At 39.0% G+C, this 25933-nt stretch overlaps 1 protein-coding gene across 6 annotated transcripts in view; it reads right to left on the bottom strand.

Moving 5' to 3' along the window:
• The window catches only part of ESRRG (estrogen related receptor gamma), a 584956-nt gene that overhangs the window by 4009 nt on the left and 555014 nt on the right, over positions 1-25933 (bottom strand). For all 6 annotated transcript variants that reach the window (XM_070734407.1, XM_070734406.1, XM_070734408.1 and 3 more), the window contains one exon: positions 9711-9980. In XM_070734407.1, the coding sequence (XP_070590508.1) occupies positions 9711-9980 (270 nt within the window). The remainder of the gene's footprint in view (positions 1-9710; positions 9981-25933) is intronic.

Raw genomic sequence — 25933 nt, 5'->3', positions numbered from 1 at the left:
ATTAAATAAACTACATATTACCATATTCATCCTCTGAAAAAGAAGATCTTTGGTGTAGTTACGATCATATGATTACTGCCTTTTAATATATCTTGTTTATATAATTTAAGATATAACTTTGAAATCTACAGGGATAGTTTAAAAAAAAAAATTTCACAGAAAACTCAGAACAGTAGAATGGTTTTCCACAAGTATATTTCCAAGAAATTGTAACTCCCATGCAGGCTGGGAATTCTAGGAGTTTCAATTTATCATGCCTAGAGAGACTGTGATTTTTGGAATGTTATATATGACAGCTTTCCTTCAGAGGTTTTAGGTGGTCCATCACTGAAGGCTTTTGAAAAGCGACTGGACAACCATTTGTCTGAAATGATATAGGGTTTCCTGATGGAGCAGGGGGTTAGACTAGAAGACCTCCCAGATCTTTTTCAACTCTATTATTCTATGTTCTATCATCTAACATTTAGGACATAGGAAGCTGCAAACAAGTGACTTTAAAAATACCTATGGAACTTTGATCTAAAACCTGTATCCCTTGTGGCCATATTGGAGGTTCTATTAAAAATTATATGATCAAAATTACTTCATTAAAGGTTTTTAACAGAATTAGGGAATTAAAAATTAAATTGTAACACATAATATGTCTTATGGGGATTCTGTACATTTAATAATTAATCTGTAATCATTACTTTTAAATTTTAAAAAGATATTTAATGATTTAATGTTAAAAGTTCTCATCCAGAACAGTAAAGTAAAAGACTACAATTAGGATAAGCCTTGTTATATATTAGAAACTCCTGGGAAGCAGGGAATACATCACTATTTCTTACAACAGGGAGAATGCTATTTAACTTCTTCATAAATGATCTTGAGTTAGGAGGTCAATGATGAAGTAGCTAAGTTTGCTGATGGCACCAAAATACTCAGGATGGATTAGAAATCAGAAAAGCTTACACAAAGTAATATCTAAACTTGGAGAACAGGCAGAAAAATGGCAATTAACTTTCAACCTAAGGGTAAAATGATGGCCACTAAGATTAAATAAAAAGACTAAGTGAGTAGGAAAAACTGACACAGTAGGATTTCAGATTGTCACATATCAATTTTCACCTAATCTGGATAATTAATAAATATGTTTGACCTGGAGGTGGAAAAGGTAGGATGAAAGTTTATTGAATTTGCAGATGAATTAGATAGCCTGAATAACATCCCACTTCTAATTCTATGAATCTCTAAGAACTTCATGCAATAAGTAATTAATTCGTGGAATTTGCTGCTAGATGTGATAATGGGATTAAAAATGATTCAGTGACTAAGTCATGATAACCATACTGAATCTTTACAGTATATCAACTTGTTACTGAATATCAGTTTTTTGAATACGACCAAGACAGTGAAACAACAACTGGCTACTCTGAAAAATATAATGCTGGGATTATCTGATTTTACAAAAAACATCTAATGTGATAAGGCATTTTTTCAAGTACTTTATTTTACTGGCTGTGTGTTATGATGAGAATAGGTCAAGAATAGCCATTGTAATGAGCTGGTTACTCTGCCCATTTGCAGGACCCATCTATTTGGCATCATCATCTAGCCCACTTCAGCCTTTAGAGTGTCTCAGAAACTTAAGGGTTTTATGAAACTCCTTGTCACATTTCAGACAGAATATGTATGGAAGATGTACCATATTCACCACTAGAGGTTTTCCAAAAAAGCTTTAAACCATTCCATGGAATGAGAATCTTCCTGAGTTGAATGCATAGATATGGAGATTCTAGGGTGTTCTGTCGAGCTCTCTGGTAGAATACTCCCAAAAATTCACAGATACAAATTTCAGACACACACACGTTTGAAAATTCAAAACAATGTTCGTTATAACGAAAATTCAAATAAACTAAGCACTCTTTTTGTATAGCAAAGAGCACTCATCTCCAAACAAACTGATAATTTGTACAAGTCCCTTATCAGTTCTGTAATACTTAGCTTGCAGCTGTGAGGCAATTCACAGTCCTTCTTTCACAAAGTGAAACACACTTTGCTCTGGTTTAGTTTCAAAGCAGGGAAAAATCAGCACACAAAGGTCTAAGTCAGCAAGGCAGGCACGAAACACAACGATCAGATAATCCTCCACAATGGCCAAACCCACAGGCCGCTATTTATAGCAGCCTCACTAATTACCGCCCCGAGTCTGCGGAGAGGGGCGGCATACAAATCTAAATAAATACAATACCACAGCCCCACCCAACCACAGGTGGCCTCATTTTCTTTGATAATAATCTTTCAGTTGTTGCTGCCTATGCATCGCTCTCCGCATGCGTTGCTGTATCATTAACTCTTGTTCCAAATCCAAGGAGGAGCTAGATAATTGATCTCCTTCTGAGCTGTCTGTCACACTCTCCTCCTCCCTGTCACTCATGTCTTCTTGGTCAGAGGAGCCTTTCTCTGGTCTTGGTCAGCAGATTCCACCGGGAGCAAAACAGGCCTGTGGCATGTGGATGTCTCCTCCACATCCACAGTCCTTGGGGCAGGAGCTGGGCCAGAGCTAACCACAACATAGGGAGAAGACATTCAGCAACATGACCAGGAACTTAAGCCATTTACACCTTTATCAATCCACTTTATTACCACCACTTTGAACTGGGCCCAGAAATGAATAAATAGCGCAAATACTGAAGCACTATTGCAAATCCTTCTGAAATGGCTGTCCTGTACCAGGACCAGAGGTGGGTTCTTCCCGGTTCTATAGAACCAGTAGGAAACTAGTTGGGGACATCATGAATCCAGTTCTATTGGTGCCAGTCCGTGGCTGCCATCATCTTTTTTTTTTTTTGGTTATTTTTTGCTGGGTTTTGCTTCTGCGCATGCACAGAAGCTAAGTTTTAGGCCCTTTCAGGCCGCCATCTTCTTTGGGGGGCTGTTTACTATTTTTTGCTGGGTTTTGCTTCTGAACATGTGCAGAAGCAGAGTTTTTGGCACTGTACATGTGTGTACGATCGAAGTATGTGCCCATCCAAGTAACACGGCCATGTAGTGTACAATGCGCACACAACCACTCGGCGCAGAAGGAATTGAATCGGTGGCAAGATAAGTTAGAATTCACCCCCTGATCAGAAAGCAAGCAAGCTGACACATTCTGCAGTAACTGAGGTTTTTGAGTTATCTTTAAATGCAGCCACAAGTAGAATACATTGCAATAACCTAATTTGGAGCAATTTGGACATACATTACTACCATAGCCCTTTGCACCAAAAATGGTCATAAACAGGGCAAAGGTTCCTATAATACCAGAAGAAGCTATGTATGCCCTTCACTCCTCCACTCGAAATAGAATACCCTATGAGACTAGACTTTCAATCCTGGGCCTAGAAAGTTTAGAACTAAGACGCCTTAAACAAGATCTAAGTATTGCCCACAAGATCATATGCTGCAACGTCCTGCCTGTCGGCGACTACTTCAGCTTCAACCACAACAACGCAAGAGCACACAACAGATTTAAACTTAATATTAACCACTCCAAACTTGACTGTAAAAAATATGACTTCAGTAACCGAGTTGTCGAAGCATGGAACTCATTACCGGACTCCATAGTGTCATCCCCAAACCCCCAACACTTTACCCTTAGATTATCTACGGTTGACCTATCCAGATTCCTAAGAGGTCAGTAAGGGGCGAGTACAAGTGCACTAGAGTGCCTTCCGTTCCCTGTCCTATTGCTCTCCTATATCTCCTATACCTTTCTTCTATTCCTATATCTCTTCTTCTGTTCTTTCACTGATATTTTCTATTACTATATCTTCTTTTCTATTATTTCTTAGATATATTTTACTATGAGTATCTTCTCTATAACCTTCATCATGTATTTTACTATGTGTATATAGATATATACCCACTAAAACCCTCATTGTGTATTGTACTAACTAACTAACTAGCTAGCTAGCCAACTAACTAACTAACTAACTAACTAACTAACTAACTAACTAACTAACTAACTAACTAACTAACTAACTAACTAACTAACTAAACTAACTAAATCCTCGTGAAACCCCAGACTGTGGGCCTGTTCCTTCATGTAAATTTTAACCTCATTAGAGCTATCACTGGTGTTAACAATCAAATTTTTTCAACCCTCCTCTCCACCCCCCCCCCTTTAAACAGTTGGCATTCAATCTCATATAATCTCCAAACACCAGGCAGGAGTAACTTCATCATCTTAAGTATATTTACAGGTACAACTGGCATGGTAACTTTTCATGAACTCTGTGAGTAGTAGCTTCATGATCTCTCCCGATGGTTTAGATGCTAAAGGTCATGGAGGAATGGGTGGGGAGAGATTGTGTTCTGTGACACCACATTTATGGAGTGGCCAAGGACTTGTTTTTCTCTATGACTACCAAGTAAAATCACCTGCTGAAAAAAAAAAAGGAACCTCCCATCCCAGAGGTAGTCTTGGTTGATAATAGTGACGGCTCTAATAGGACTTGGAGGGATGTATTTATCACAACCAGTCCCTCACCACCAAAAAAAAAGTTATCCACTATAGAGGTCAATGCTGTAATCTGTCTAAAATTTGTTGCAATACTTTGCCCAATTCAAGCTTCTGTGTAATTGGTATTCCCACTGCCTAAAATCTTTTCAAATAAGAAGACTAAAATTCAGATATAAATTGTTCAATAAAGCCAGATCCAAGCATTCTTAATCTCAGATTAAGTTGGGATTAAGAGTTGCTTTCAGAGGAATTTGGGATTAAATCACAACTGATTACCCAAACAATTATTTGCATTAGAAAATGTGTGTATGTACAGATGTGTGAACAGGCTGCATCTCAAAGATCATAGAAAGTTCAGTATAATTGACAGGCTGCCTTTTCTTGGCTGCCTATTCTGGTTGGAATGCTCTATCCTGATCTATTCTAATGACATCATACAAGCCAACGCAGAAGCAAGGACAAACAAAATATCGTGTCCACATCACAGTCACAGTAGTAGTTCCGTGTAAAAAACTTAAAAGCAAAGGTAGGAACTGGAGATAGTGTCAATATTTCAAATAAAAATGGGGCAAAGAAATTAAGCAACAGTAGCAGACTGTGAGTAATCATCATAAATCATCATAAATCAAAGATCCAAGAGTTTAGATAAGAAGTAGTTTAGACTAACAATAGTTTAGGAAATGTTGGGGTTGTTATAGCTGCAGTTCAATATTGGTCTGTCCCAACTAAAGACAAGCAATAATGGATTTGCAAGAGCAGTGTACACTCTATTATATTGGTCAGTATTATTACAATGGTCCATCAACATTATTATATGAACTTTGCCTCAAATGGCTGAAGTAAGTGGAGTTTCAATAAAGTGGCTGAAGAAAAGAGTGTCTGCTACATATAAGGAATGCTCTAAAGTGGTCATTGAATAGTTTACTCACACGGCAGTCATAAACAAAATCTGCTACTTGTTATAGATGTTATAATGCAACTGATTGCTCAAAAGTCTCCAGTGTGTGTATGCGTGTAGTAACATGAGCACTCTCCCAGAACCTGAATCTAAGCAACCTAAATGGAGGGAGAGGTAGCTTCCTTAGATCAGGGATCCCCAATCACCAGTCCATGATCTTGTACTGTGCTGCAGCCAGTTTTGAACCAGGCCACAGAAGCAAGTACATGAACCTCCATTTGTGCGAGCGGAAGGCATTAATGTGTTTGCATTGGCATAAAACTATCTTTCCCCAACGCAGGTCTGTCAAGCCAGAAAGATTGAGCACTGCTGGCTTAGAGTTTCTTAGTCTGGGGCCACTAGTTAACCTCTTCAATGTTTGCATGTATTATAACTGCTCACCCATCTCTCCATATCCCATCTTCTCCAAATATTGAGAAGTTCAGATTATTTTTCCACCTCTTTACGTCAGGCAAATCCAGAGGTGGGCTGCTAAGGTGGAGCGGTGACGTGTGCTCGCCCCTGTGGCTCTGAGTGCTAGCGGAGTTCATGGCAATTATGCTACAATTACGCACAGATACGGAAGTGCCACGGGCGCACCTGCATGTCTGCACACAATTTCGCTACCTGCCCAGGTGCAGTAGCATAATTGCACTTGTCTCCGCTAGCACTCAGAGCCACGGGGCGAGCAGACCATTGGTTGATTGATTGATTGATTGATTGATTGATTTTATTTATTTATTTATTTGTTTGTTTGTTTGTTTGTTTGTTTGTTTATTTGTATGCCGCCCCTCTCCGTGGACTCGGGGCGGTTAACAACAGTGACAAAAAACAGAATGTAAAAATCCAATACTACAACAGCTAAAAACCCTTGTTATAAAACCAATCATACATACAAACATACCATGCATAAATTGTAGAAGCCTAGGGGGGATGATTATCTTAATTCCCCCACGCCTGACGGCAGAGGTGGGTTTTGAGGAGCTTATGAAAGGCAAGGAGGGTGGGGGCTATTCTAATCTCTGGGGGGAGTTGGTTCCAGAGGGCCAGGGCCACCACAGAGAAGGCTCTTCCCCTGGGCCCCGCCAACTGACATTGTTTAGTTGACGGGACCCGGAAAAGGTCCACTCTGTGGGACCTAACAGGTCGCTGGGATTCGTGCGGCAGAAGGCGGTCCCTGAGATAATCTGGCCAGGTGCCATGAAGGGCTTTATAGGCCATAACCAACACTTTGAATTGTGACCGGAAACTGATCGGCAACCAATGCAGACTGCGGAGTGTTGGTGTGACATGGGCATATTTAGGGAAGCCCATGATAGCTCTCGCAGCTGCATTCTGCACGATCTGAAGTTTCTGAACACTTTTCAAAGGTAGCCCCATGTAGAGAGTGTTACAGTAGTCGAGCTTCGAGGTGATGAGGGCATGAGTGACTGTGAGCAGTGACCCCCGTTCCACCTTAGCAGCCCACCTCTGGGTAAATCTATAGCATTCCAAAATTTTGCTTTCATAAAAATTCTAAGGCTCTCCTGCTGTTCCAATAAGGAGCAGCACTTTAAAGGGTTCAGTCAGTAGGGAAAGATACTATAGATTAGGTGAGCAGAAAGAGTTAGAAATTCCGTGGCAGTTCAGCTGATTGGGACACAAAGTCTTTTTTAAAAAGCCTCCAGCCTAAAAGTACAAATGTCTGTTTCTTGATGAAATAATTAAAAGCAAACAAACCTGTGGACCTACAGTCTTCCATTTGGCATTTCCCAATCAATACATGGGAACACTTAGTAAAAGCACTGTGACAGAGAGAACACCTTTTATTACACAGCAGAGTTCACCAGCTTGAAGTAATTGCTACATACATGCTTTAGAAAAATATTCAGAGGTGTTTTCCCCACCACCACCCTCTCGTTCTGTGAGCAAGCAGAGCACTCACTGATGCATTGGAACTTCTTTTTCCATTTAGCATTTTAAGTACCTAATTAGAAACCCGACACATGAACCAAAGAACACACCAAGTTGTTTTAGGTTATACAAAACCATCAATTATGATTATTACCAATGATATATTAGAGTATCGGATGATAGTTTTTGCTAATATCTTCTGTTTTATCAAAGTAAGATTAATTGGAGATGGTTTATTTTTGAGTCTCAGAAACACAATAGGAATTCCTATTTTTGGAGGATACATGAAAAAGCAGCAAGATTTTGGTTTTTTGCCTGAATCCAGGACTTTCAATATTCTGCTTCAAGAGTCTGCAACTAGACTCTAGGATATCTTAGATTTACACTCAATTCAAGAATCAAAAAATTGTGTTCAGGACAAGGGAAACCACTAGAATAACATCTGGATCTCTTTATTTTCCGAATCAGAGCTACATTTTGGCTTTTCAGATATCCCTTAGTTCTCTTTTAAGTCTTTTTATTTCAAATTCCTATGAACTGGGCCTATAATACTGGTGGATGTTTTGTTCACTTTATCTTATTTTATCTGTTTACGAATGGGTACAATACAGAGAAAGGGGAGGCTAGAAGGTTACTGTTAAATCAGTTCACTGATTTAGAGCACAAAAGAGCATTAATTATTATTGAATCAAGCCAGATGTTTATGCTAAGCTGATGATTTCAGTGAATGTCATTTTAAATCTCTGCAAAATACTGTCTCAGTCATTTCCAAATGTGCGAAGGTTTGCAGTCATTCAAAATGCTTTTAAAATGTGTCTTTTTATAAAACTGTGCATGGTTTCTGACATCTATTTATTGTCATAATGAATTATGACAATTATATGAACACCTCGTAATATTTTATAACTTTAATTTGGGGAAAGCTTATCCAAATAAAATGAGAATCTGAGATGACCAGTAGAATGTGTATTATGACAACAGCTGCTTTCACTTACGTCAATTGATTAAGACATTCATATTTCTTATGGATATTTTTTATTCTTCATTTTGTTTGTTTTTCAATTAAAACTCTAATTAAAATGCAAAATGCTAGATCCTATTATGAAGACAAATCGGAAAGTACAATTTCATTGTTGAAAACAATTTTTCTCCTTTCAGTCTGAAGATTCATGTGTCAATATTGTAGATGAACTGTTAATTACAAAATCAATTAAAAATTATTTCTAAAAACAGTCACGCATCCTGGCTCTCGTGGGGACAATTTGGGCAGAAGGACTCATCTCACTAGGACCGCACCAAATCACAAGTCGTCATCCACAAGTAAGCAAAAGCAATCTGGTTTTTCATTTTTCAGCGCGGCTGAGCCCAGCCTGAGATTGATCGTCACATATGGCCCCAGAAAACAAACTGTCAATACCTTGAAAGCTGCAGAATTTGAACAAATAGCCATCCGCCCATTCAAGCCACTCATTGCATCCCATTTAACAGATTTTATTGACAGTTTCCTTCTTGTAATTAAAGGGAAAACTACTGGCCAGCAACCAAGATAAAGTTCAAAGATAGGGTCAAAACAAAAGCAGATGGAGGAGCACGGTGTGACTGTCAATGGTACATAGCATCAGAGCATGTTATCGACACACAGGTATCTAATTATCGGCACGTCATTAAAGAGGGATCTATCATGAACTTTATGCAAATGCTAAGAGGGACTTAAGACCACAATAAAGTGTTAGAGAGGCACAAAGGAAAAAACAACAAAGAACAAACGATTTTTCACTTATCAAACACTGGCTCGGTGTTTCAGCACTTTTAAGTTCAAATGCAGAGCGGAATCATTTCTTGAATTCTTAGCCTTCTCCTTCTGAACAAGTTACGTTAGGCATTTAACCAACTAGCACAAAACAGTCACATTTGTACAGTTTCTAACAAGGTTAAAACATGACTTGCTCCCTTTCTCTAACAAAACCAGAGTTCACCTTCGGTATTGAGTTCACAGTGTTTAGTAGCTAGATTGAAGTAGATCATATATTGCATTTAGTCATGGGCCCTTCCATTCTAGTGGGTTTTAGCAGACTGATTAGACTTATCTGGATTATGAAATGGATTTAAGCAGAATGACATTTATGTTTATTGAAAAGCATCTTTGCTGTTAATACTGCCTGAATTTTACAGCATCTTTTAACCAAATTGGAAACTCAGAGTAAACAAATATTTATAATCACAGATCTTTCCCTTAATTTGAACTACCTGGTTTCTAGCCATTCAGCACTATTCTGCAGTAGTATGATTAACAATGTCTTGTTCTCGAGACAGTCGTATTTAGAAACTGTCATGCAGAAGGTATTAGAGGAAGGGGGGAAATGACATGAGCCATCATGCCAATCTGCCAACCTGAATTAGCAAGCGCGATAGCTTTGAGGGTGACAAATTCTTCTTTCTCCAGCTTCATGCTCTTGTATTTTTTTACCAGTTGCAGGATGGCATTGTTGAGGTCAAGAAGGCCTGCTAATTTAGACTGGTCTTCATCCATAATATAGTCTTCAGCGTAGACAAGCTCATCCTCAAAGGAAAGTGACCGGTACACTACGCCCAGAATTAAAATCTCCATCCAAGCACTCTGCAGAAGGCTCATCTGGTCAGCAAGCGATAAAGTGGAAAATCCTAAAGCGGGAAGGAAAGTACACAGAAACATAATTAAAATTGTACTGGGCCCTCCTAATTCTGCCTTGTAACTTTACCCTTGTGCTTGTTTTTTATTATGTAAGTCAGCAATGTGTATTTACAGATTCTGCCCTCTCAGATCTTTCCTATCAGCAGACATAAAATAGTTAAAACAAAAGCACTTCAGATTAAAAAAAAAACAATTATCTCGATAATTTTAGATAGAGAAGCCTGTTGTATTTTATTCAGTATTTAAGAATGCATTTCCTCAAATAAATTGTCGAGACTTGTTACCCTGATTCAGTAGCATCTAATATGGCCTATATCAAATCTGGAAACAATAATTGCAACGGCTGAAAGAGAAAGAATAAAAGGTTTGACAGCGCCTGTAATCTTATCTACACTGTTACTTACCACAGAGTAAGCCTCGCTTGAATCCAGTTACTTCTGCATAGCCTTCATACTATATTTTAAAGATTTCAAGGTCTCCCTTGAAAGCAGAGTGTGTTTTTTTTAAACAAAAATGGGGGAAAAAATCATTTTAAAAGGAGAGGTAATTTGATACCTTAATAGAATTAAGTGATGATCACAACAACCAAGCAAAGTGCTTTTTGAACTTCAACCTCAGTAAGACCTACCCTTTCCAGAAAAGACGCTAATTACTTCTATAATAGCTTCTGCCTCCACCACACTGCTCAAATAACAGAATGGCACATTAAAGTGCCAAGTGAATAGTAATCACACCATCACTTTGAGAGAGGGAAGGAGGGAGAGAGAGAGAGAGAGAAAGGGAGAGAGGGAGGGAGAGGGAGAGAGGGAATATATATAATAACTGCTTCTTAATGAATTTAGGATTTGCTTTTGTTTCACTATCTCTCCTTTCCTTTTTAATAGGATCACTAAGGGCAAACCTCTTTATAGCCATGCCTTTTCAGGCACCTTTTTACAGTAGCGGTTAATTTATTATCTCTGCCTGACAACGCTCCTATCACAAGAGGTCCCAGTGAAGGGGAGAATTCCTGGCCTATCCATGAAATATCATACTTGGCCAGTTGGCACCTGCAACCACCCGGGAGTTAATAAAATCATCAAAAGGGATTAGTCAAGCTTCTCTTAAAGGGGTGGGACGGGACTTAAGACATGTATAAGCTCTTTGTGTGTGACTTAGGGAGCTGCTCATATGTGCACTGACAGGGATCCTACAGAGAAGAACAGGCCTTGATTGTTTGCTGCTCATTTATCTTAAAACACACAGAATTTTGCCAAAACACCGTGGTGAAAACAAGAGGCACAAGAATTACACATCCATTTAGATTCCTAGGACTTGGAACCAAACGTGTTCCGATGAAAAGAAATCAAAAGTCTCTCCAGGCCAGGAGATATGCGTTAAAAGTGACGGGCTTTATCGAGATGCTCTCCTTTTCATTATTTCTTATTTACATTTTTCCATACTGTATTCTGTTCTTTATTTATAAGAGGATGCATGTCATGTCCCCAAAAGAAGATCAACCACATCAAAGCCAATCTCTTTGAAAAAAAATGACAAGGGGCTAGCCCCACGCTTCTTATGGGAAATGGAAGGAAATGAAACAGAAATAATAATTTGAAAGGGTCTTAAAATGGAAGGCCTATTTGCAATTAGCTCTAGCCTCTCTCTCTCTCAAGAAGCAGATGGACAGAGAACGTTGCCTGCAGCAGTGTCCTGCCTGACAGCCCCATTCTCCCTCCCAGACACTGCTGTTAGTAAATAGATTTACACATTCTCCAATCTCCACACATCTTTCTGCCGAATAATTAAAAGCAGGGATGATTAGTTTATTGAGTGGAAGGAGGAACTTTTTTATTGAGGTCCGTCCATGATTTTTATCAGGGCCAGCACTTTTACGGTTGTCATGAGGGTGCAGGCATCCAATTTTTCTTATCTGCCTGATTAATACAAACGCTGTTTCAGGACGCATTAATTAACAGATACAAATCTACGTTCTCATGGAAGGATCAATACGGAGAAGAAAAGAGGCATCAATGTGAATTTAGTGCTGATGATGGAGAAGGCACTCTATTGACATTTACGTGCATGGAAACTTTAAAGTCAGGAGAGCCCTTTGTCCCTACGATTTACAAAGTAACAGTGCTTTTTAACTATAACCATGTTTCACACACTTCAGGGGCATTTAATTAAGCAAATAAATAAATAAAAAAGCAATAAAATCTCTAAAGAGGTTTCAATTTCAATCATTTTCCTTTCTCTTCCTCCCAAAGCTTCTCCACTTTCCTGCTTTTTTATTTATATGCTAATTTGCGCATTTTACTTTTTATTTTTTAATTTAAATTACAGTGGGATTTGCTAGCAATTATAGTAGCTAACAGGCATTCAAACGTTAAAAAGGATTCTCCAGTGCTAACTCCATTTCTTTATGAAGGGATATTTGGTCAGACTTTTTTTTTTAAAAAAGTGTAAATCGCTTTTCATTCCTTCAGTTTTTCATACTTCTATATAATTTTCCAGGACAGCTTTTTCCTCCTTCAGGAAATATGTTGCCCCTAATTTTGAATGAAACATTTTGTTTATGTCAATATAAAATACATAGGCATGCCCACATGTGCAGTTTCTTCTTTTTTCACAAATGGAAATAAAATGCAGACGATGGAATTTTTAGGCCATGAGTTCCTTGCCTGTCCTATGGTCATTAGCAACAGTCATATCTATTTTCAAAAAAGGTGGCCCTGGCCTTGTTGAGAATTATAGACCAATCTCCCTTTGCTGCATTGCCTGTAAAGTCACGGAAACCATCATAAACCAATCCATCTCCCTCCACTTAGTGACGAATAACTTACTCTCTAATAAGCAATTTGGTTTCAGGAAAAATTTGTCATGTAATCTGCAACTCATACGTTGCAAAAACATTTGGACATCTCAATTTGATCAGGGTAAAGCAATAGTTGCAATCTACATAGACTTCTGCAAAGCCTTTGATTCTGTGGTACATGACAAACTTCTGTTAAAATTACGTTGTTATGGCATTTCGGCACAAATGGATAGCTGCAGTCCTATCAAACAGGCAACAAATAGTTAAAATTGGAAATGCTATATCAAACCCATCACCAGTTAATAGTGGTGCTCCCTCAAGGCAGGACCAACACTTTTTCTGCTGTACATAAACCACCTTTGTGATGCTATTGTAATCAGCTGCATCCTCTTTGCCGACAATGTAAAATGATTTAACATCCTACCCTACAAAATGGCCCAGATTATGTATCTGAATGGTCAAACAATTGGCAACTCCAAATCTCTGCTAAGAAATGCTCACTCCTGCACATTGGCAATAAAAATCAGAATATCAAATACAAGCTGGATGGAAACAATCTAAAAGGTGACCCACACTCTGTCAAGGACCTTGGTGTGCTAATTTCAAAAGATCTAGGCTCTAGATCTCACTGTAACAACATTGCTAAAATCAACTTATTTTCTCTCTGGTAACGTTATACTTCTAACTAGGGCATACAAAACCTTTGCCAGACCTATCCTTGAATACTGCTCACCTGCCAGAAACTCACACTGTATTTTTGATATTAATACATTAGAGAGGGTCTATAAGAAGAGTACTCAGCTCCTCTGCTCACAATAAAATTCCTTATTCCAGACTTGAAATTTTAGGCCTGGATAACCTTGAAATACACAGTCTACATTCTGACATAAGCTTAGTATAAATCTACCTTAATGTCTGTTCTGTCTGGGTCTCTCCAGAAGCCAACACCAAACCAAAAAGAGAAGCCAGACACACTGGTAAAAAGCAAAGGCAGTTTATATAATTCAAAGCAAACACAGGTAACAGAAAGTGTTCTTACAGACAGAACACGCTGGAACTTCACAGAGGTTTCACGAAGGCCATGAAATAAAACAGGATTCTTGCTGTCAAAAACAACCCTGGAGATAACAAACCCACGCCTCCCCCAAGTCTTCCAGACTTCTAGGCCACAAGCCAAGATCAGAGACGCTGAGAAGCAAAGCAGGGTCACAGAACTTCCAGTTGATAACGCTCCACAAGGCTGCAAGGGCGGGCCTGCCTTTTAAACCCTGCTGAGGAGAACCACACCCAAACCCAGCTGTTGCCAATTCAGTGATGCAAATACCTTTCTAATTGATCCCGTCTCTGAGCTGCACGTCGCTGTCTCATGTCAATTATAGCCTGTGCTCCTTCATCCAATGAGTCCAGGCTACTAGCTGGGGAGAGCACCCCCCCCCCGGGGCTCTCAGGCTGCTCTCCCTCCTCCTCTTCCTGACTTTCCTCTCCCCCGTCTGCCTGGTCCTCCCCCTCCTGTTCACTGTCCTCCTCCTCCGGGCATGGATCCAGCAGAGACGCAGCCGGTCCCTGAGGAGCCTCAGGCTGAATCACAACAATGTCCTACCTGTTAACTACTTTAATTTCAACTGCAATAACACCAGGTCTATAAATAGCTATAAACTAAATGTATTCTGCTCTAATCTTAACAGCAGAAAATACAACTTCTACAATAGAGTAGTAAATGTCTGGAACACTTTACCTGATCCTATTGTTAGTTTCTATAACCCCCATACTTTTTACCTTAAACTGCCTGGACCTTACACATTTCTTAAGAGGTCCCTAAGGGGTGTGTGTGCATAAGCACACCAGCGTGCCTACTGTCCCTGTCCTACTGTACCCATTTGTATGTACTCATTTTATATGTTTATGGCTATATTTTGCTTCTTTATATCCATTTATTTGTGCCATTTTTTCATGTGTCCTGTTTCCTTGAACTTGTTCAGGGGTGAAATGTTTGCGGTTTGCTCGTTCCTGTTGGTCATCGGAAAACCGGTTGCAAGGGTAGTGCAAGGCTCCACCTACCTGCCCGGATGCCACCATTGGGATTCTTTTACCCTCTGTGCATGTGAAAAAGAACCCAATTGTCCAGGTAGGTGGGAGGAACCCCACACTACCTTCGTGACCGGTTGGCACACGCAAACCGGGAACATTTCACCCCTATACTTTTTTGACAAATAAAATAAATAAAAAATAAATGTTATTTATGTATAATTAGTAAAATCATATTTTATTACTAGGTATCCGATGTAAATCTTTATTCTTGATTGTGATGGTGGAAAATACCAGAGATATTAAAACCTAACTTTACATCTGTGCTTTAATTAATAACATTAAACTTAAAATATGTTTTCTGTTGTTTAAAAAAGCAAGCAAGAACCATAACAATTCAGTAACATAAAATACTGTTACTTAAAGTAAAAGGGCCTGCAGGACAAACCAATGTGAGGGTTCATTTAAATATGCTGTAATCTGTGAAAAAAATACCAGCCATTGTAATAAACCACAGTATAATGAGGGGGATGAGACAAATATGCATGTCTTCATAAAAAGTGATCTTTTAAAACCATATAAATCTCCAAACTTTACATGAACCTGTTTCCCATTGACCATTTAACATTTTCCTGCCACACAGCCCGGAGCTTTAACCAAATCTAGAAGATAGTGCTTTGCTAGTGTTGCCCTGAACTTTGAATTTTGTCACACCCGCTCCGTTAATCCTAATCATTTGACAAGTCATAATTTTAAATCTTCAACTATATTATGGCTTAAAAAAAAATACATTCCAATACACAGTAGTGCACCCCCCCCCCCAAAAGCAGACCAATTCCATGCATGCTGCTGACAACTTTGATCCCTCTTCATCTCTTTCTTCATGTCAGTGCCATTTAATGTATCTCAGGCATTTTGCTAGCAGAATGGCTCTGTACCTTGACCTGCAGTTAAATAACATGTTTATTTGCGAGACAGTGTGCTCCGAGTAAACCAGATGACAGTTTGGAATAACATCATTTGGAAGGATTGAAAAGCTTCTCAAGAATCAGGTAGCCAGAGGTCATAGGCTGGAAGGAAGCATGTGCTGTGCCAACCCTTCCTGCCATCTTCTACTTGAAATTCATATATTTGATGGTGATGCCATGGGCACTTGTCAAGACAACCCAGCCCTTTATCCATTCTTTTTCTCGCTTACTTTCTGCCCCTTCCTCCCCCCCAACCCCAATCCCCCACCATCTCTCTTTTAGTCTGGCAAACTGATGCTCTTTGCAGTCAACTTAGAAAAAAGGCTAAGCATTTGAAAGTGTGAAGGGCAAAAAATATCTGACGGCTAGTCTTCAAAAATACACTTCCATTTCACAAAGCATAAATGTTTGTTTCTCAAGTCCAGTGTTGACAGAAATAGGCTGCAGTGCAGGCATAAGAAGTTAACCCCTACAAGGCATTTTCTTCCACTTTAACGATGCTGAATGCAAACCGATATCATTCTATGCAGTTTCTTGTAAACAGCCATAAAACAAGGGCAATGATTTGTGGGCTATCTCTCGCCTCCCCATCTACCTCTCTTTCTCAGTAGATTGCACTGTTGCTATAAATAGAGAGTTTTTAACCAAAAAAGGACCTTCCACTTCATTGGTAATTAGAACCTAATGACTCTCCGTTATCACAAAGTATGCATGGAGATGAGTTAGCAAGTTGCCTGATTCTTTCCTTCTGTCTTCATTACCTTATATTCATAAAGCTCTATAAGAAAATAAAATATAGATGGCAACAAAGCCCTTGGTGTTTCTCCCACACAAACCCGCCACAATATTCTGTCTAGTGAAATTAATTCTTCAGCCGCAGTGCATTTGTGTGGCTATATAGTACATATTCTTTTAAAACAGACTGTTTTGCCCAGTTGCTTTTCATTTGCTTCTTGCATAGCAGACATCCCTAAGATAACAAGCCTAAATCATTATCATTCCCAAAGACACCCTTCTACAGTCTATTTAGGATTTTATAGACACTGGAGGCACATTTGCGGTTTATCTACAGTACCCTTAGCATGCCATTAAAAAAAAAAACAATTATACTGTTACAAGAGCACTGGCAAAATATTACAGTATCAACAATTGGAAAGGAATGCCAGTTGCTGTATTCTCTGCCTTTGTCTCTGATCCTTTCCATTTATTTGAATTCTTTTGTTCCATTCTGGAAATAAAATACACTACAAGCATCTAATACCTATTGGTCACAGTCCAAATCCTCAAAGCGTGCAGAGGATTCCTGCTTTTTTACTTGAGAGAAAATGCTCTGTGCAGGCACAAATTTGTATTATGTGCACCACATATTTCTCTACTAACAGAATAGGTCTATGTCAATTGTGACGTTAGGTGTCATTTACCTATTTCAAATGATAACTTTATATTTTGTCTTGGTTTTTGTCCCACTGGAAATGAAAGGATTAAAAAGAAATAATTTAAATAACAACAGGACAAGTTACTTTAATTCTTTAAATAAAGAAAATGGACTAAAGACATTCTTAGATAATTTTCAATAGAAAAATCTAACATAACAGAATCATTGCTATTTAGACAGTGTTATATATTATTTAATCTGCCCAAATTTGTTTAAAAAAGTAGAATTCTAGCTTTCTGACCAGAAGTTTTGTTTTGTTACACTATTAACCTGGAAACAATACAATCTGAGCAGTAGAAAACCAGGAACCTGGTAAGCACCTTTTAGGACAAACAAATTGTATTAAATGGCATTGCTTCTGTGAGCTGTAGTTCACTTCATCGGATATATAGCCTAGAGGTTCTGGTTTCATTTTGGAGCTTTCCTGACCTATTTCTATCAAACTATAACATTTATTAAAAGAAATGAGATTTTAAATAAAATTATATAAAAGAGAAATACGAGATTCAGCTGTTTGAAATTGGCTCACCAATGATCGGCCGAAAAGAAGCTGTTAGAATTGAAAACATTTATTTTATAACTTGTTCCAACTCAGTCATTGAAATAATTGTGAAATGATTTGTTCTGAGAAGTTCTGTGATTATGTTTCATGAGCTGCATCAGCTAGCTATGTTATGTCTAGAAACGTATTTATTTTATGGAAAGTAGCAATGCGTTAATCCTTTATATCCTTGGTTAATCCACCTTTTATTCAGGAGGGACATCATGAGACCTTATGAACAAATTTCTAGTTATACAAGAATGGTCCCCTTCTTAAGAGCCCCTAACATTGACATTTTCATCTTCATGTGTCCAAAGTCGCCTTAGGGGCTTTCATCTTCATGTGTCCAGAGTCCTTAGGGAATTGAGCAGCATACAAATTGAACTAATAAATAAATAAATAAAGGAAATAAAATCCACATATATACACATGTTGCAAAGTATTATTCAGCTTTCATACTTACAATGGTGTGCAATTTTGTATATGGAACATGGTATAATATTTCATATAACATGCATACGGTCAGGCAGATAATATTGCTCTATTAACAGATTCTAAAGTATCTTTGTATAAACAGGATATATTCCATTTACATGTCAATCACTATTGACTTATATATGACAACCACCTTCAGACAATTATTATTCAATAGGTACTTGCCTAATAGTCAACAAAATAAATTGAAAGTAAAGGAGTTGTATTATTCTGCAATGTTGTAGGGCCGGGCTCTAGATAGCGTTGCATCTATGCAGCCTCTCTTCACCCATTGCTTCTGACTGTCCCAATGGTTCATGAAGGAGTTATGGATCTTAAAAAGGATTAACAGATGTCTAGAGTACTGCTAAAGGAAAACTAAGGATGACTCCAACCAGATACAGCTTAGAGCCACTATTAAGGTCTATCTTGTGGTGGTAACGGGAGCAAAACAGCATTATTTATCTGCTTTTCTTGCATCTGCAGAGTGTTGCCACCACAACTCTGTTCTGGGTCATTGGGTTCCTTCTGGGACAGGGGAGCTTAGCTGATCATCTTCAGAGTCACATAGTGGAATATGCTCAACACTTAGTGGAAAAAGTCACTCAGATTTGTTTCCAGCTGAAACCCACACATGGTACAAGTCCATGTGGGATGCCCAGGCAATGGTCTTGCCCAGTTATCTGGGAACAGTTTAATCCTGTTGGACCTGAATGAAATGGACAGGGCCCTCGATGCTATCAGTTCAACTACTGTAAATTAAATACTTATCCTGCTTGGTTGGTGAAAAGCCAGGATGGCGACTAGCAGGTGGGTTCAAGCAGCAATAAATTCCTCTGCCACAGGAGACATTCCTCTGGCCTTTTAAGGAGGCACTAATTTTGCCCCTCTTTTTTAAAAAAAATAATAATAATCACTTGATTCTCCCTGCATTGACAACATTTTCAGTTTTCCATTTCCCATTTTAAGGTGGGTTGCTTGGCAGCTGCAGAGAGTTCTGATAACACAGTTTATCTGGACCTCCTTCCAGTCAGAATTTAGGCCTGGTTATGGGACAGAAATGACATTTTATTTTATTTTTTTATTTTTATTTATTCGATTTTTATGCCGCCCTTCTCCTTAGACTCAGGGAGGCTTACAACATGTTAGCAATAGCACTTTTTAACAGAGCCAGCCTATTGCCCCCACAATCCGGGTCCTCATTGTATTGATAACACTTAGTTTAAAAAGGTTTAAAAATTCTCTCTGCCCACAAAGCTTTTCATGAAGAATCCATTCAAAGCAAAAATCTTCCACCAATCACCATTATGCTGCTTAATTTCAAGGTCTGACTCTCCTAGTTTGTTGCTAGAAGGCTTATGTATACAGACTTCACATTGCAGAATTCTTCTAATTATTACAATTGTTAGACAAGGCTGTAAGATGATGAAAACTACTTTAGCAGCAAGAATATTGATCATATTCTTTGTGTCATATCTTTGCCTGGGAAAGAATCATATCACCTCTGAGGCATGACACCACTGTTGAAACACAACCAAAGCCATCAACATGGCCAAGGGATTTAATAAACTGAATATAAACAAATTGAGAACATAACAAACCAAGATCAGTAACACAGCTGCGAAATATATTTGCTGGATCTTTGTGATTTCAAGGAAAGCCACAACTTTGGGAGATGAAGAAAATAGGGATTTGGTTACTGGATCTATTGATTAACTAATGTGTCATCACTTCAGAATCACGATCAAACTGCTTTGGGATGACTGCCAAGGACACTTATGACACAAGCCAGTCACTAGTACTCCCTGTTAGCGACTACATCACTTTTAACAACAACACAAGAGCATGCAATAGATACAAACTAAATGTAAATTGCTCCAAACTAGACGGCAGAAAATAGGATTTCAGCAATAGAGTGGTCAATGCCTGGAATTCACTACCGCACTCTGTTGTTTTCTCTCCCAATCCCAAAATCTTCAACCTTACATTATCTACAAAAGACCTCTCCCCTTTTCCCCAAGTTGTTGCAGCAATCCAAATACAATAACAATAATAATCATCATAGCTTCCATTCTGCAACAATACTTTTACCACATTTACTTTTACTACTACTTTATCCACGTCTGCCTATCCCAGGTCCTTGGTGCTTGGACCAAGTGGATAAAAATGCCAAATCCAGTCTCAAAAGCTGTCTGTATATGCAATCAACTATAACAACAATATCTGAGACTTAACAACTGTTAGCAGGAAGTCTGGACACTGAACATGTCTCCGTATATGTGGAAACAGCAAAATAGAAGAGAAAGGCCTGAGAAAACCCAAATATAAATACTTGCAAATAGAAACAGAAACTGAGGCAAAGGCAAGCAAAGAGATATCGATAATGATAGATGTTTTAGCTGCAATCCCAAAACTTCTGGAGCATCACTTGAATGTCACTGGCATTGACAAAAATTATCACCTGTCAATTGCAAAAAGGTAATTTGCTCTGAATAGCTTACATCCTGCAAGAGTACCTTTAATACCATCAAACATTGGCCTATCTCAGGTCCTTGGGAATTCTGCCTTCTAATTCTACATTAGTGTGAACTGAACTAAGCTTTATTTAGAAAACTGAATCTGATAAGATTCCATTTGCTAGTGAGTATAGAACTTGTAGTTCATCACAACATTGCTTTGAAATGGAAAATTTGGAAAAGGGTATTTTCTCCTCAACCTTTTCATAATCTCTCCATCATCCCAGATAGTGGAACAGTAGCTGGGCCAAATTATTTTGTGGTTTTAAGTGGAATCTAAAGAACATTTGTCATCTTAGAAACATAGAAACATAGAAGATTGACGGCAGAAAAAGACCTCATGGTCTATCTAGTCTACCCTTATACTATTTCTTGTATTTTATCTTAGGATGCATGTTTACATTCAGTTACTGTGGATTTACCAACTACGTCTGCTGGAGGTTTGTTCCAAGCATCTACTACTCTTTCAGTAAAATAATATTTTCTCACGTTACTTCTAATCTTTCCCCCAACTAGCCTCAGATTGTGCCCCCTTGTTCTTGTGTTCACTTTCCTATTAAAAACACTTCACTCCTGAACCTTATTTAACCCTTTAACATATTTAAATGTTTCAATCATGTCCCTCCTTTCCCTTCTGTCCTCCAGACTATGCAGATTGAATTCATTAAGTCTTTCCTGATAAGTTTTATGCTTAAGACCTTCCACCAATTTTTAGCCCATCTTTGAACCCGTTCAATTTTATCAATATCTTTTTGTAAATGAGGTCTCCAAAACTGAATACAGTATTCCAATGTGGTCTCACCAGCGCTCTATACAGCGGGATCACAATCTCTCTCTTCCTGCTTATAATACCTCCAGCTATACAGCCAAGCATTCTACTTGCTTTCCCTACCGCCCGACTGCACTGTTCACCCATTTTGAAACTGTCAGAAATCACTACCCCTAAATCCTTCTCTTCTGAAGTTTTTGTTAGCACAGAACTGCCAATACAATACTCAGATTGAGGATTCCTTTTGCCCAAGTGCATTATTTTACATTTGGAAACATTAAACTGCAGTTTCCATTGCTTTGACTGCTTATCTAGTAAAGCTAAATCATTTGCCATATTACAGATGCCTCCAGGAATATCAACCCTATTGCACACTTTAGAGTCATCGGCAAATAGGCAAACCTTCCCTACCAACCTTCCCCTATGTCACTCACAAAGATATTAAAAAGAATAGGACCCAGAACAGACCCTTGTGGCACACCGCTTGTAACTAGGCTCTGCTCAGAATACTCGCCATTAACAACAACCCTCTGATATCTATGCTTCAGCCAACTACAAATCCACTGACCTATCCAGGAATTAAGATCCAGGGATCTTCTAGGTTTACTGTATAAATATTAAACTCCTGATTCAGAGATGAATCCTACTATTTATTTACAAAAGAAAGAGGTACCAATTATTTGGGATTATTAATATTAATATTACATGGAGGTTTTTCACCATTTCATTCAGGACATAAGTCTTACAGTAAAACCCTTTATCCCAAATCTATTCCACACAGAGTTTAAAAGTCCAATTGTTTCACGGTCTATTTTTTTATGAGCTAAAAACATGGTTTATATTCCCCTTTTTATTTAAATTGTACCTTTATGGTCCTTTCATCTTTCTTTACATGTAGGGTTCATAGAAAGTATAAATGGTTTCTAACAGAGACCAGGAAAACTTCTGACCATAAACACCTTTCCAACAAGCCCCACAGCAAGTGCAACAAAAGAGACAGAGAAACCCAGGGCTTTTATCGCCATATGATTTTCATCTCCCTGGAACAAGAGCAAAGAGCTAGTATGGCAATGAAAATGCATTCACACCGCACATCCTTCTCAATCCATTAAGAACAATGAATTCTCACTAAGCTAGCGTCCACTTGTCAGAAATATCTGTACCAGTGAATTCATGCAGCAGGACTAAGCAAGGAAGATTCACAGCAATTTGAAAACAGCAAATTAGACATTTACGAACAGGAAGGACGCTTGCCTAGTGTGATCTCTCACACTCAAAACTGTACAAAAAAGTGTTAATGTAATTTAAATGCCAGTTAGATATATTTCAGTGGACACAAAGACACATATCTTCCACTAAGACTTACATAATAAACGTCAGGAAGAACAACTTGAAAAACAAGTTGAATGTTTGGTGGGGGAGAGACAAGGAGTAGTCTCAAATCTGCAGCACTCAAAGTTCCTATGGATATATTAAAAGTTGGATAGTTTCATGCCTAAGTCCAGCTGCTAAAGTCCTTTGGATCCACAAATATCATAAAAGAAATATTTAAAAAATCTATTTGCATTATTTGCTTTTATAAAGAAGCCTTTTAGGAAAGGAAGGGATTACAGTGGAACCCCGACATAAGAGCTGCTCTACTTAAGAGCAACTCGAGATAAGAGCTGGGAGGGGAGAGATATTTTTGTTCTACTTACAAGCCCAAATTCGAGATACAAGCACCAAGGAGCTGTCTCCTGAAGCCAAACGCTAACTTCCGCGTTCGGCTTCAGGAGACAGCTGCGAAGCGGCGCGCGTGTTTTAAAAGGTTGCAGCCGGCCTGGGGGGCTCGGGGGGGTGCTTGCAGCTTTCTTTCTTGCTCTTTTTCTTTCTCTCTTTTACCTTCCCTTCCTCTATTTCTTCTTTTCTTTCTCCTTCCCACCTTCTTCCCTCCCTCCCTCCCTTCACTCATTCCTCTCTTACTCTCCCCTTTCATAAGTTTCCTTGCTTCCTTCCTCTGTTCCTGTCCCTTCCCCCTTTCTTTCTTTCTTTCTTTCTTTTTCTTTCTCTCTTTTACCTTCCCTTCCTCTATTTCTTCTTTTCTTTCTCCTTCCCACCTTCTTCCCTCCCTCCCTCCCTTCACTCATTCCTCTCTTACTCTCCCCTTTCATAAGTTTCCTTGCTTCCTTCCTCTGTTCCTGTCCCTTCCCCCTTTCTTTCTTTCTTTCTTTCTTTTTCTTTCTCTCTTTTACCTTCCCTTCCTCTATTTCTTCTTTTCTTTCTCCTTCCCACCTTCTTCCCTCCCTCCCTCCCTTCACTCATTCCTCTCTTACTCTCCCCTTTCATAAGTTTCCTTGCTTCCTTCCTCTGTTCCTGTCCCTTCCCTCTTTCCTTCCTTCCTTCCCACCCTCCGTCCATTCATTCACCCATTCCTCTCTTGATCGCTTAAAGCCGGTCCCTGGTGCAAAAAGGGTTGGGGACCTCTGTCCTACAGGATTGGGTGGCAGAGAAGTTGAACATATGTAAATTTAAAAGTTTAAGAAAGTTTACAAGTTAAGTGAAAGAAACTTCATTATTCATTTATATGTACATGTACATTTCTTCATTAAAAACATGTCTTTCTGCATAATTTAGACTAACTTTGTGAGTTTTTTGAGGGCTGGAACCAATTAAAATTATTTACATTAATTCCTATGGGGAAAAGTCGTTCGAGATAAGAGCTGCTCGACTTAAGAGCCCAGGTCCGGAACGAATTAAACTCGTATCTCGAGGTACCACTGTACTGTACTTCTTCCACTCTCTTCAGAAATGCAGATTTCAGGCTTAATATCCCTGCTGTTCTATTAGAATGGTGCCTATATACTTAAAATTGCAAACACTCTTAAAACATCATCGTCTTTTTGTAATTTAAACTGGACTATTTTTAACAGTGCCCCAGCTAAGTGGAAATTTTCCTAAGCAGCTTGGATGATTTAGATAATAGACAAGGTTGACCCTGATAAATACATCAGTGGAGAACTGGGGGTAGGAAAACCTGAACCTGTGGGCTGCAATTGAAAGTTGAAGCAGGGAGACCAAGTTTGCTATCGAGTCTGCATGGAGGCATCTATATAAATCACCATGAATGGAGTCTGAGTCAAAGCTTTTATTTAAATCATCCCATTGCAATATTTTCTAATTTCTTAATATTAAAAATTGAACAGCATTTGAACAGAATTATTATCTGAGAATAGATTTGAATTTATTAATCTCTGAATCAGGAATTCATAGGGAAGGCTTGTTGTAAAAATAAGATAGGGTGAACTGCCCCCACCCTCCTTGCTTTTCGTAAACAACTTAAAACCCACCTCTGCCGCCAGGCATGGGGGAATTGAGATCCTCTTTCCCCCTAGGCCTTTACAATTCTATGCATGGTATGTATGTATATATGTTTGGTTTTTATATTAATGGATTTTTAATCATTTCTAATACCAAATTACTATTGTACACTGTTTTATTGTCGCTGTTAGCCGCCCCGAGTCTCCGGAGAGGGGCAGCATACAAATCCAATAAATAAATAAATAAATTGGCTTTAGAAGATTCATATTACCCTATCTTCTATTCAGAAAATGAGTCTCTCCCCCAATGGATCTAAGTTTTTAATTTTAACAAGATTAAACTCCATTATTTAAAATAATTAGCCTTTAAAAAAAGTAGAAAACAATGTTCAATGCAGGTAGAGTGGAATAGGCGTTGATTGCTTACCTGAACGCCTCTTCTCGTACGGTGAGCGGGTACAGCAGTCACATGGGTTGCTCATGTCCAATCCGGTGGAACTGAGCCTAGTGTTAAAAAAGCTTGCTGGATCCGCCCCTTCCCCAGAATTCGCGAATCCATAGACTAGGCTCAGCTGTGAAGCTCTGTAGTGTTCAACTCTCATTGTTAGAGGAAGAAAGGTTATAGGAAGGTAAAGAAGACACATACAAGGGCGGGAAGTGACTGCTGTACCCGCTCACCGTACGAGAAGAGGCGTTCAGGTAAGCAATCAACGCCTATTCTCCGTACTGAAGGAGCGGGTCCAGCAGTCACATGGGACATACCCAATAGATGGTCCCTAGGGTGGGATTAAATTGCTATCGTGAGAGATAACGGATTGGAGTACCCTTCTGCCGAAGGCAGCGTCCGCTGAAGCGTAAGAGTCAATCTTGTAGTGCCTGATGAAGGAATTTGGCGAGGCCCAAGTGGCTGCTTTGCAGACCTCCTCCAACGGGGCTTGAGTCGCCCAAGCGGCCGAGGTGGCTGCGCTCCTGGTGGAATGCGCTGTGATGTTCCTTGGAACTGAAAGGGAGGCCGACTCGTAGGCCTTAGATATAGTCCCTCTGATCCAACGGCCTATTACTGTTGAAGACACTTTGGCACCCATGACTCTGGGGTGATAGGCTATAAAAAGTGCTTCTGAC

The sequence above is a fragment of the Erythrolamprus reginae genome, chromosome 1, assembly GCF_031021105.1.
Source record: "Erythrolamprus reginae isolate rEryReg1 chromosome 1, rEryReg1.hap1, whole genome shotgun sequence".
NCBI lineage: Eukaryota > Metazoa > Chordata > Lepidosauria > Squamata > Dipsadidae > Erythrolamprus > Erythrolamprus reginae.
Note: the sequence above shows the minus strand (reverse complement) of the source record. Positions and strands in the feature narration are given on the sequence as shown.